At 43.1% G+C, this 12,911-nt stretch overlaps 2 protein-coding genes across 2 annotated transcripts in view; both read left to right on the forward strand.

Moving 5' to 3' along the window:
• Positions 1 to 12,911, forward strand: part of LOC120574900 (NACHT, LRR and PYD domains-containing protein 12-like) — a 280,762-nt gene that overhangs the window by 169,951 nt on the left and 97,900 nt on the right. The window lies entirely within an intron of this gene.
• Positions 1 to 12,911, forward strand: part of LOC120574901 (caskin-2-like) — a 78,887-nt gene that overhangs the window by 26,441 nt on the left and 39,535 nt on the right. Inside the window, 3 exon segments of the mRNA XM_039825409.1 lie at positions 2,481 to 2,532; positions 11,511 to 11,608; positions 11,816 to 11,961. Of these exon segments, the coding sequence (XP_039681343.1) occupies positions 2,481 to 2,532; positions 11,511 to 11,608; positions 11,816 to 11,961 (296 nt within the window).

Raw genomic sequence — 12,911 nt, forward strand, 5'->3', positions numbered from 1 at the left:
TGAACGCAGCACCAGTACTGTTGAACCCTGTTAAAGCCTAATGTAGCAGTTTGCAGTGGGGATGTACTCTGGGGCCGAGGACTAACTGATAAGACACACTGCGTCATCGTCCTCATTCAGTCAGCAGATAAAGACCGACGTGTCCCACTCCTGCTTCCTCTGGGGTGGGGTGGGGGGCGGGGGGGGGGAGAGGCTTGTTTCCCTCCGAGATGTCCTTCAAACAGATCGGCTGCATCAAACAAATACACTTTCTCTCTCAGAGTTTCACCAGATTATAAACTGAGATTATTTAGTAGACAGACACACATAGACACACACACACACACACACACACACACACACACACACACACACACCTAATTCTATCCCTAATCCTAAAACCAAGTCTTAACCCTCAAACAGCCCTTTAAAGTTGTGGGGTCCAGCATTTTGGCCCCACAAAGCTGTCGGGACCCCACAAGTATAATGGACTCCCGGTTTTAGTTAAACAAGCACAAACACACACACACACACACACACACACACACACCCCACTGGCTGAAACCTCCTTGCTCCATAAAACGGCATTAAAAATAACTTCGAACAAATGTGCAGCAGTTGATGAAGATGAAGACGATTGTTGGCTGAAATTTTTAGCATCAACTATTTCCTGGTGGAGGCCGCCGAGCCCGAGAGTGTGAGGACATGTTTGAGGCCAAAGTCTAAAATCTGGAGCCAGTGTTGTTTCTAGTTTTCGAACAGTTTGGACAAAGACAGAAAACCTTCACTTAGTCTTCGTAGTTGGACCTGTGTGTGTGTGTGTGTGTGTGTGTGTGTGTGTTTCTGTATGTGTGCGTGTGTTTCTTTGTGTGTGTGTGTGTGTGTGTGTGTGTGTGTGTGTGTGTGTGTGTGTGTGTTGATTATCAAGGAAAATGCAGAAAATGAGCTTCTAAGATTTTGAAATGTATTATTTAACTTCAACATACAAATTTAAGTTTGTGAAGAAATACGTAAACAAACATCTGCAATGGCGTACTTCCAGTGCAGCTTGTTATGAGAAGAGACAGTTTCCGTGTTGCGTTCAGTGTGTGTCTGAGTTTAGATTCATTCCCATTAATTATAAAATCCAGGTCATAATCAAAGCAGCGCCGGGACCCCCGGAGGGAATGCCTGCTGAGTTTCCCCGAGATCTTTAAGACTTCAAAGCCCTGATGTTTTTTTGGGGGTGTAGAGATGTTGCTGATGGCGGTGGGGGGGATCCAGGGTCCCAGCCTCCCCTGCACACTGACCTTTGACCCCTTGAGACCCTCGGATAGTAAACACTGCAGCACCTTCAGTCACCATGGTTTCTCTCAAGACAACAACTTAAATCATGTTTCTAATCTAAATCTGGTATCTACCTTCACTAAAGTGCTCGTTTTGCCGCTGGCAGACTCAGATTGATATTCTAAGTGTCTGACAACATTATGGAAAGGATTTCTAAGGAGGTCGACCTTTCTGTTAAAGAGTAAGATCCTTTATTTAAACATAAAATCATCCGCTAAATTGCGTTCGCTAAACCCACCAGACTCCATGTAAATAAACAGTAATTTAAGCATTGTAAAATACACTTCATTTAAAGTGGACAGAAACAACATAAAACTATGATAAGCCGTTTTTTGGATCATCTTTCCACTTTCCAACCATCACAACTCTAGTTCTGGTTGAAATAAACACACAGTTTACAGATTTACATGTGAAAATATGTTGGCTCTATACACGCTAAAAGTATTGTTTTTTAAATGGAGTCTGGTGGGTTTATCGCTAGCAACTTCAGAGCTGTTTCTGGTTGAACAGAAAGTTCTTAAAGAGGTTTTTAAAGGTCTATCTCTGTAGGGATCCTTTCCATAATGTTGTCAGACACTTATATAATAATCGGAGTCTGTCACTTTAGTGAAGGTAAATACAAGCTGGACAATTGCCCCATTAAATTACATTGTAGCTTGTTTCACTGCTGCCAACTGCAGCGATCTTGCATAATACTGGACCAATGTCAAAGATTGTTGTTTCCATCAGTCACAAAAATATAGGAAAATAGGGTTCAGCATGACAAAAACGGTAGTTACCATTTAATGTGGCCGATCGGACCTTTTCCCAGGACTAGGGATAGACCGATTACCGCTACAGCTCTGTAAGAGCCATGACTCAGCCACGCTGGGAGCAGGGAAATCTGTTTTATTCATTAAAATATCCATATTTGGTGCCAGAACTAGAGCGAAATGGGTCTCAAACAAAGTTTATTTTCTCCTGATGTGTTTGAAAGATAACATTTCAGTGTCAGAATGTTCTGGAGATACGTGGCTTGTTGAAGAATGGCTCCAATATTTACTTTGGTGAAGTACGGGGAGAAAGAATCGCTGGACCACTCAGGACCTGCTGCTAGATTGACTGATACTTATCCTGGAAATGTACTTCCGTTGATCCAAACCACATACTAATAATGTGTGTTTTGTGTTTTCCAGAGTTGCTGGGCTCCACCAAGAGACTGAATGTCAACTACCAGGACTCAGATGGGTGAGTGATGTGAAATCAACGCTATAAAAAAAAACAACACACACTCACAGATTCAGAAAACTTTCTTGTCTGTCTGGACAGAAAATCGTCTGAGACATGGCCTCAGCATACAACATGCAAGTACAGAAATAATTTACACAGGATACAAATGTCTGTATATGTGTGCATAGTGTGAGTGTATGAGTGTGTGTGTATGTGTGTCTCTGCCATATGTTTTTTTGTTGCTGTTTTTTTTTATGTTGTGATATAGGTCTTGAAATGTATTCATAATGGTCTTAAAAAAGTCTTACATTTGACTTGGTGAAACCTGACAGAAGCTCTGATAAACCTCCCGCATGGCGATGTATTCCTAAGTGTTTATTTGTGTTTGTTTCTGGACCCGTTTGTGCCATGCGTGCCCGGCCGTTACTCCGCTCCCTCTGCCTCTATAAAAGTGTGTCCACTCTGCAGTAACAGTGGAAACTACGCGAGCTGAAGTCAGCACACGACTCAGCACATTCAGAGTTTAGTTGTGTCTGCTGTCAGAACTTCATTCTGCCGATCGTTGACAGGGTTGCATCCTTCCCCTCAGCTCATTAGCCTGGAAGGAGAAAACAGACGGAGAAAGTTGACTCCCTCCTCATCAATATTTCTCTTTGTTCCGAGTGTTTTATTTCCCTCCTGCTGCTTCCTCTCAAACATCTCCGAGCTGTCTCGTCTTTAAACACACACCAGCTGCATGTTTCCACTCGTATCTCTGGAGCTGGAACAATTCCCAATGTTGCTGCGCAATTAGTTGTCTCAAAAATAATCACGATTGACAATATAATTGCCTCTTTCAGTCTTACTTTGTTTCAAACAATATCAAGTTTTGAGTGAATTCCAGGATACATCTTTTGTTGTACAATCACTGTCGTGTGTCCCAGATAATGTAGTAACACAGGTACACACGGGTACACAGCCTATGAAGTAAACCACGCCTCTTTATTATCATAAACAGTTTTTCTTACTGTATCCTCCCTTTGTCATTTTTGTTGCTATGAACTTGTGTATAGCAGAGGTTTTCAGACGTATCACTCAAAGGTCTGCGTCTAAAAAAAAAAAAAGTTCTCTGTCAGGGGTCCGGAACGATTGCGATAACTAAAACGGTTCGTCAACTTACTTATAACTTTAGATGGGGCGCGCTACGAGCGGACACAGAGACGTTTATGCTCGACGCGTTGTTCGTTGCAGCTAGCGTGGGGACAGGGTTAGGGTTACCTCGCCTCTGACGCTCCTCTCACGGGGAACATGTAAAATATCTATATTTACTGTGCTTATTGGCCAAACTGTCTAATAACTTTACGTTACCCGCCAAAGTTGTTTTTTCACCCGCACCCACAACATATTGTTCACGGGAAATGTAGGATTAGTGTAAGAAGTGCTGCCAGATAAAAGTTACGTTTTCTAAGCCAAATGCACAAAACCGCCCAAAATTTCTTGGCGGAAAACAGACCAATCTGGCAACATTTCTGCAGCCAGCTGATTCAAAACGGATGCAAAGTTTGCTTCATTCTTCACCGGACAAATTGTCTAATAACTTTACAGTGATACCCGCCAAAGTTACATTTTTACCCGCATTTGGCGGGTTGGCGGGTGTCAATTTAAAGCCCTCGGTACAACGTTAGTTACATAATAAAACAAAGCTTCAAGGTAACCAAATTTGCATCGATAGTAGTGGAGTTATTCAAGATAATCAAGGAACTGTTTCAGCTCTAGTAAAGGAACGTTTCCTGAACAAAATACAGTCAAAGTTGTCTATGTTTTTATATTTCAGAAAGTGTGTCCTGTCTGCTCGCAGCCTTAAAGTCAACACTGTCGTCATAACAAAAGCTCCCCGAGAGTCCGAGAGCGCCGTAAAACCCCAGTGGCAGAGACACATGAGTCCTGGGGCGCTGTCGACTGTCCCCCTCTCTTTTGTTCGGCCCCTGAGAGGGTCAGAGGGTCGCCCAGCGGGGTCAAAGGTCAGGGAGCAGAGGGCCGGACAGATGACTTAATGCAGCGCAGACAGGTGAGAGACGAGGCAGGAGAGAGTTGACAGAGCCGCGGTGAGGGGAAGGAGTCAATCAGACCCAGTGGTGTAGTCTAGTTTATTGTAGTGGCTAAACTACGTTAGTCTCTCTGCAGCATTTGTTCAGTTTGCGGTCACATTACCGGATTTGCAAAAACACATAGCTGAAGTGAAAGTTCTGTCACAAAACCATGTTGTTATGTATCATTGCACATTTTTTTTGTGGGTATACGCAAATCCTGGAGCTGCGTATACCTCCGATTATGTAGACTACACCGCTGATTCAACACATTCTCACTCCCATCGCGTAACACATGGACGCTTGGTCAGGTGCCTTTGCCGTTTGTTGTTGACGCCAAAAGTCTCCTTTAGCATCAGATCTAAACGCGTTTTATCTAAACGCGCTGGGTCGGGACTATTGGTGGCACTTTTGACGCAGTTAGGTTAGGAAAAGATAGTGGGGTTGCTTATAAAAGCTACGTTGACGTGACGACGCGGGACAAGAACGGGACAGTTGGGTTTAGGAAAAGAAGAACGGGACAGTTGGGTTTAGGTAAAGAAGAACGGGACAGTTGGGTTTAGGAAAGGAAGAACGGGACAGTTGGGTTTAGGAAAGGAAGAAGGGGACAGTTGGGTTTAGGAAAAGAAGAACGGGACAGTTGGGTTTAGGAAAAGAAGAACGGGACAGTTGGGTTTAGGAAAAGAAGAACGGGACAGTTGGGTTTAGGTAAAGAAGAACGGGACAGTTGGGTTTAGGTAAAGAAGAAGGGGACAGTTGGGTTTAGGAAAAGAACAACGGGACAGTTGGGTTTAGGTAAAGAAGAACGGGACAGTTTGTAAGGAGTTGGAGAAAGAAACTCATATTTCTTATTTGGAAACTTTGAAAACAGGTCCCATTTGACCGGTGGTTTAAAAGAGATTAATGCCGTAAACGTGTGCAGCTTGGTCTGCAGTCTGATCTCTTGGTTAATTCATTAATCTGCTGGTTAAACTTTAATGGTGTCTTGTCTAACATCGTGTTGACACAGAGAGCAGCACTCTGAGCGGACAAACGAAACGGTGACACTCGGAACAGAAGAACACGAAGAGCAGAACCGGAGCTGGTGTTTAATGAAACAGAAAGGCATCCAGCTCGCCTTGGCTGAACAATGGCTGACATACTTTTCATCCTGGCTCACACAGTTTTACATTTCGCCAAGTTTCTGAGGGATTAATTACACTGTGGGAGTCGGCGGCCCCTCCTCTCCAGGTGTATCAGCCTGGTGTTGGAGGGAAAGTTCTATTCTGTGGAGAGACAGGAGGTGTCCGGTAAAATTACGATATTAAAGGGTAACTTTGTTTTTGTTTTGTTTTTCAAATCTGGATGCTATTTTCCTATGCATTGCTGTCTGAGTGTCTGATGGGACAACAGTCTCTGAAACTGGTCCAGTATATACAGGATCCAAGCTGTAATGTAACCCTACAGGACTAATGTTCAGCAGCAGTTAGAGTCCACTAAAAGTTCTGTTGTTGCCACTGACCGACTCAGATTATTATTCTAAGTGTCTGACAACATTATGGAAAGGATCCCTACAGAGATAGACCTTTTAGTTAAAGAGTAAGATCCTTTTATTTAACATGAAACAGCCCCGAAATCACCATCACCAAACTCCACCAGACTCCATGTAAATAATCAGGACTTTTAGCGTGTATAGAGCAGCATATCTCCACCAGACTCCATGTAAATAATCAGGACTTTTAGCGTGTATAGAGCCAGCATATTTTGTGTGTGTGTCTGTTTGCGTGTGTGTGTTTGTGTGTGTCTGTCTGTTTGCGTGTGTGTGTCTGTGTTTGTGTGTGTCTTGTCTGTTTGTGTGTGTGTGTCTGTGTGTGTGTGTGTGGGAAACAAACCGCTTTCTTTTCTCCGTCCCCTGTGAGACAAATTAGTTTTTGAGTCCGTTGGCTGGTTGTTTGCTTGTGTTTCTATGGAGAGCAGAGATGGAATGAGTCCGCGATGGTGGGAGCTCTGCTCTTTTGTTTCGGGGGGGGGGAAGAACCCCTGAGCTGCCGGCCACAGTCACACGTCTAAAGGAGGGAGGAGATGCAACCGTCCGGCTGCTGCGACAGAAACTTTTTTTTTTCAGAAATATAAATGTGAATCACGTTCTGTGGACAATTTCTGTTAAAATAACACAACTGTAACTACACGAAGTAGTTCCACAGGGTGGTATGTCTGCAGTAAAGGATCTGAATACATGCTCCACCCTGTGTTGATCTTTCAACTGTAAAATGTTCTCCGTGTGCCAACATGCCCGACCAGCACTCATAAAGCACAGCTTGTAAATGTTCTCAGTAACACTATCAAACGGGCCCGGATTGGCTAGTCTGGTTCTTTGGTTGTTGTGAGGGCCGGTGTTCAGGTATGACACTGGGTTGAAATCATAGTTGAATATTATGGATGCTGTCCCTATGCTGCCTGCACTCATTGCAGCCCACTTTTTGTATTTACAGTATTTATTTTTTCTTGCAGCCCACCTTTCTCTACATTCATGCAGCCCACTCGCAGAGTGCAGCCTGGTTAATGATGACCTATTTATGTTCTGATTCCTCCGACGGCTGCATCATGCTAAAATAAAACAACAAACAGTCAGCGTACACAAGTCACTGGTGCTTGTTGGAGGATGCCACCGCGAGCAAAAAGGAGCTGTTTTAAATGGGTTATAGAAAGCGCAAAACGGCACTGGAAAGGCGACAATTTAAAATGGAGAGCTCTAGAATGTGACGCGGCCAGATGAACTTTTTCTGTTTTTAGTGAAACGCCAAATGAAGACGATGAGATGGGTAAGCTAAGTTAGTTAGGAGAAGTGACTGCAAACCAGCGTTTGTTTATTAATCAAACTTGTTCTTGTAGCTCTGCAGCAGCAGCTACTAGTCCAGTTTGCTGCTAACAGTGACAATGAAGAGCCAGTAAGGTTACCAAGCAGCAGCTATATGAGCCCAGAACTCCAGTTTGGGCAGGTAGGGTTGCTCATTGACTGAATATGATAAGAATTAATAAGAATGTGGTGTTAACCTGCTCTATATGAAAAATGCCCTGGGATAATTAATGATGCCAGATGATTCGGCACTACCATAATGACACTGACTTGACTTGATCAGAAAGCTTTGTAAAAAGGAGAGATTTGTGCTGAGAATTATGACAATTTATAAAATGTGATTTAGTGTCAGAAGCAGAGCCAGTAGTGTGCATCAGGGATAGCTGCTGTCGGTGTGGATGGCACATCTACTGTAAGCTGTTGTATCACAGTGTGTGAACAAGCAAGCATGATCAGATTAGTTACAATATAATCACTTTTTATTCCCAAATATTACTTATGACCCATTATGTCTTTATCCTCGACATTATGATAGTAAATATACAAAGCCCACGACTGAAAGAGAAGAGAAAGTTATATGAAATATTAAAAGGAAAAAATAGATTATGGTGTCATTAGAAAGTGCAATACAATGTATATTGTTGTCGGGTGAAAACGAAAAAATATTTTATCGGATGTGCCTTTTCGTTTATATGGCGACGGCGTTTTTGGGGCTTAAAACGCAAAAAAGTGAAACCACCCTCCAGAGTGGAAATCTTAATAGTCTGAAGACAGAGGTGTGGAGAGAGACGAGAAAAAGGCGTCTGTTGTTACGGAGTAGGCTACAGAAATTATAGGCTCCTGTTAGAATTTCAATGTAATGGCTCAATATTTAAGAGAGAGAGAGAGAGAGAGAGAGAGAGAGAGAGAGAGAGAGAGAGAGAGAGAGAGAGAGAGAGAGAGAGAGAGAGAGAGAGAGAGAGAGAGAGAGAGAGAGAGAGAGAGAGAGCGGCCAGCGGAGGGTCTGCTTCAGCCTCCTCTCTGGCCGCCTCTCGCTCTCAAGCAGCGGCTGAAGGGCCGCGAGGCCCAGGGTATTGGTAGTGCTCCCGTGGGTGCTGTGTTGTGGCTCAGGGTATTGGTAGTGCTCCCGTGGGTGCTGTGTTGTGGCTTATCACGGTCAATTGTGCCGGTCATCATCAGACAAACATGCAACTCCACCTCCTCGTCTTTCCAGACGAGCTTTTGTTGTTCGCTTCGGCATGTTTTGGTTTGGCGCTACTAAGGAGAGAAGTAGAATGAATGTTCTACGCAGGTGGGTGCCTTGGTGGTGTTGTGGGGCAGTGCCACCTAGTCACCTGGAGTGCATACTACATCGAATTTCACACACTTTTGCGTCACCATATGCACGCAGATTTCCCCTGCATAACGCTCGTCTAAACGCAGAATAAAAAGTGATAACGCAACGCCACTTTTGCGTTTTCTCTTCAGATCGTTTCCGTGTAAACATAGCCTAAAAGTACACAATACTCAAAGAAAACTGCACTTTAAAATGTAACTATCATTCTTTTTTTAGTGCTTCCTTTTATATTAAATTCAATGTTCAATTTGTTGAATAAAAGAAAGTTGGAAATGATTTCCTTACATTTTTTTTAACTCAACAAGCAATTTGATGTCTCCACAACATGGAGACATCAAATACACTGGATCCTACATTTCCCACAATGCAATCTCTCAGTTAGACAGGGAACTGAGCTTCATGTATCAAAACAGTGGAGTGACTATTTAAACTCTGTAACTTTCAAATCAAACAGAAAAACACAGACAGGGAGCATTTTACTGCAACATACACACTTTTACTTTTGAATACTTTTGAGTATTTATACATGGATGCATTGGTACTTTTACTGCAGTATAGGATGTGAATACGTCTCTCTCTGTTTCTGTGGGCCTGTGTTAATAATGGAGCGTCTCTTTATCAGCAGCCTTCAGGGACTCTGCTCTCCTTTTCAGACTAATCATCTGACTCCGCCACAACATGGAGACTTCCTCCCAGCTCCCTTGAAACCCTCCTGAGTTCTTCTTCTCCTCCTCTTCCTGTTGCTCTCTCTCTCTCTCTCTCTCTCTCTCTCTCTCCCTCTCCACTCTCAGTAATCCATCCATTATCGTCGGAGTGGCCCGCAGCGCTGTCTCTACTGTGCCCCGTGAATACCAGCGCTCGCGTTACGCAACACAGAGAAAGAACAGCCCTCCATCTCTGCCTTTTTTCATCCCTCTCTCTCCCCTAATGTCTTGGCCTGCTTTATGTACACACATGTAGCCTGTAGCTTTGTTTTCTCTCCTGTCTGAGCTTCACATGTGGGGGGGGGTGGGGGGAGGACTCTCGGAGGATTTGATTTTCGCACAAGAACCGCCGCAGCTCTCATAACGGTAGCTCATATTTGCAGAGGAGTCATGCAGAATACAATCAAATACACCACACACAGCCAGCCACACACACACGGTAACACACTCGCACATTCTCACACAATATTCATATTCTGTATATATAAAAATATAAATAATGTCATATCTAGTGACTTTTAACAAAACTAATATAGGCCTTTCTACATGAGCCACTGATGGGCGAAGTGATTCACACAGAAACAATAACCTGACTCTGTTCAGACACACACACACACGCACGCTGCGCGCACGCCCGCACGCCCGCACAGCGCTGCCGAGGAGGGTCTAGCAAGTCCACACAGCATTCCTGGAAGGGAGAAGAACGTGCCCTGGTTCATTGGCATTTCTTTAAACCAATCACAATCGTCTTGGGCGGCGCTAAGCTCCGGACGGAGCCACGGTGCCTCTGATAAATAGTCTCTGGAAGGAACTTGTTTTGGTGGAACGTGTACGTTCTGATGCAACAGAAAACTCAGATTGGACAGATAGTCTAGCTAGCTGTCTGGATTTACCCTGCAGAAATCTGAGGAGCAGTTAACCATAGTCCTCACAGAGGTTAGAACGCCAACACAAAGACGGGACGGACATCCTGCCTAAGTGAGGGACATCCGGCTGCGCCACCGGACCAATCCTGATGATGAAACGTCATGGATATAGACTAATTGTGAGTTTACGTTCAGCTGACAATGATGGAAATGATTGAGTGAGGTGATCTGTGACTCCCGATCCCCGATCAGCCCAAATCGTCTCCGATATCATACTCGGAGTGGAGACATCCCTTAAATAAATCCATATATATATATATATATATATATATATGTATGTATGTATGTAAAACATACACATACAAACACACAACAACAAACCAACAACAACAAAAAAAAAAAAAAAAAAAAAAAAAAAAAAAAAAAGAGAGAGAGAGGAGAGAGAAGAGAGAGAGAGAGAGGAGAGAGAGAGAGAGAGAGAGAGAAGAGAAAAGAGAGAGAGAGAAAAGGAGAAGAGAGGAGGATAATGGAGAAGGAAAGAAAGAAAAGGAGGAAGAAAATAAAGTAGAACACAAAAATGGAGATAAAACATATATATAGGTATATATATACACATACATAAACACATGTACACACATACATATATATATACAAGCATACAAAAAAAATACACATAGAGATATATATGTATATAGACACAGACAGAAAAAACAGCACATATACATAATATAATGACATACATATATACAATATAATATATATATATATATATATATATATATACAAAAAAAAAAACAAAAAAAATATAGTATAATGGAAAAATAAAAGAAAAAAAAGAAAAGAAGGTATATATAATAGAAACAGAAAGGAGAGGAAAGGAAAGAAAACAGAAAATAAAAGGGAGAGAGGGAGGGAAGTAGGAAGGAATAAAATAGACACAGGTAGTGAAAAAAAAAAAAAAAAAAAAAACACTAAACAAAGAAATAAACATAGGGAAAACAGAGAAAGAGGAAAGAGGACGTGTGGAAAGGAGTAGAAGGAAACCCAAAATTTCTGATATAGAAACTTTTTGAAAATTGGTCAAATTAGAGGAAGCTTGTTTATGATATATAATATCTGTGACCTCTGTTTTGTGTCAGATTGTTTATTATATATAACATCTGTGACCTTTGACCTGTGTTGTGTCAGGTTTTCGGCGCTGCACCACGCTGCGCTCACAGGGACCGCAGAGCTGCTGTCTGCACTGCTGGAGGCTCAGGCCACTGTGGACGTCAAGGACAGCAACGGTTAGACACACACACACACACACACACACACACACACACACACACACACACACACACACACACACATCTCAGATATAAAAGATATTCCCAGAGATCTTCTGCTGTAAATTGTACCAACAAGAAGAAGCCCTCAGATATTGTTATAATGCATGAGTATTTGTAGTGACTGCATGAACTCAAAGGTGTGTGTGTGTTTACGTGTTGCAGGAATGCGTCCGCTGCACTACGCCGCCTGGCAGGGGAAAGCCGAGTCGGTCCTGGTGCTGCTCCGCTCCGGAGCGTCGGTGAACGGCATTTCTCTGGACGGACACATCCCTCTGCACCTGGCAGCGCAGTACGGACACTACGAAGTGGTGAGTGCAAACGAGGGTCTGGTACCCAACTCGGTACTTTTTTGGGTACCGACTGAATTACATTGGTACTACAGAGTAGTGTTTATCAAATGGGGCCACGTGTCCCCCTAGGGGTACTCTGGAGGACTAGACGGGGTACGTGTCCCCCTAGGGGTACTCTGGAGGACCAGACGGGGTACGTGTCCCCCTAGGGGTACTCTGGAGGACTAGACGGGGTACGTGTCCCCCTAGGGGTACTCTGGAGGACTAGATGGGGCTACGTGTCCCCCTAGGGGTACTCTGGAGGACTAGAGGGGGTACGTGTCCCCCTAGGGGTACTCTGGAGGACTGCAGGGGTACGTGACATTTTTTGCATGTTTTTCAGTTACAAGGCTTTTGTTACTTCTACTGTCTTTTTTTCTCCAAATTAGTCGCTATTTTTGAAGTTTGTCACTTTTTTTTAAGGTTTTCTCCTTTGTTTTGACCTATTCCTGCCTTTCTTCCTTACTTTTTTATACTGACTTTTTTTTTCTACAAAGTTTTTGTCATTTTTTTCAAAGTTTGTCGCTTATTTGAATTTTTTGTCACTTTTGTCCCCCCCTAGTGTTGCCTTCCTTCTTTCTACTGTGTTGTTTTCAAAGTTTAAAAAGAGCTAGAAAATAAATGCTAAAATAGCATAAGATACAGTGCAGTGTAAGAAATGAATAGTTATTATATACTTTGTAGGGACGGGTTTGGGAGCCCAGAGGGAGGTGTTGTATTTTGTGTTGTGTGTAAAATGTTCTAAGTAAACAGGATAAAAAGGTTTTACATTTTTTTTACAACTGAAAATATTTTTTTGTTATTACAGAGGGAAAGTACCGAGAAAGGTACTGTTGGGTACCGGAACCGAATTCCAGGTACCGGTATTGGTATCGGGAAAAAAAGTGAACGATACCCAACCCTAGTGCAAATGTATCAGATGGCAGCCC

The sequence above is a fragment of the Perca fluviatilis genome, chromosome 15, assembly GCF_010015445.1.
Source record: "Perca fluviatilis chromosome 15, GENO_Pfluv_1.0, whole genome shotgun sequence".
Taxonomy (NCBI): Eukaryota; Metazoa; Chordata; class Actinopteri; order Perciformes; family Percidae; genus Perca; species Perca fluviatilis.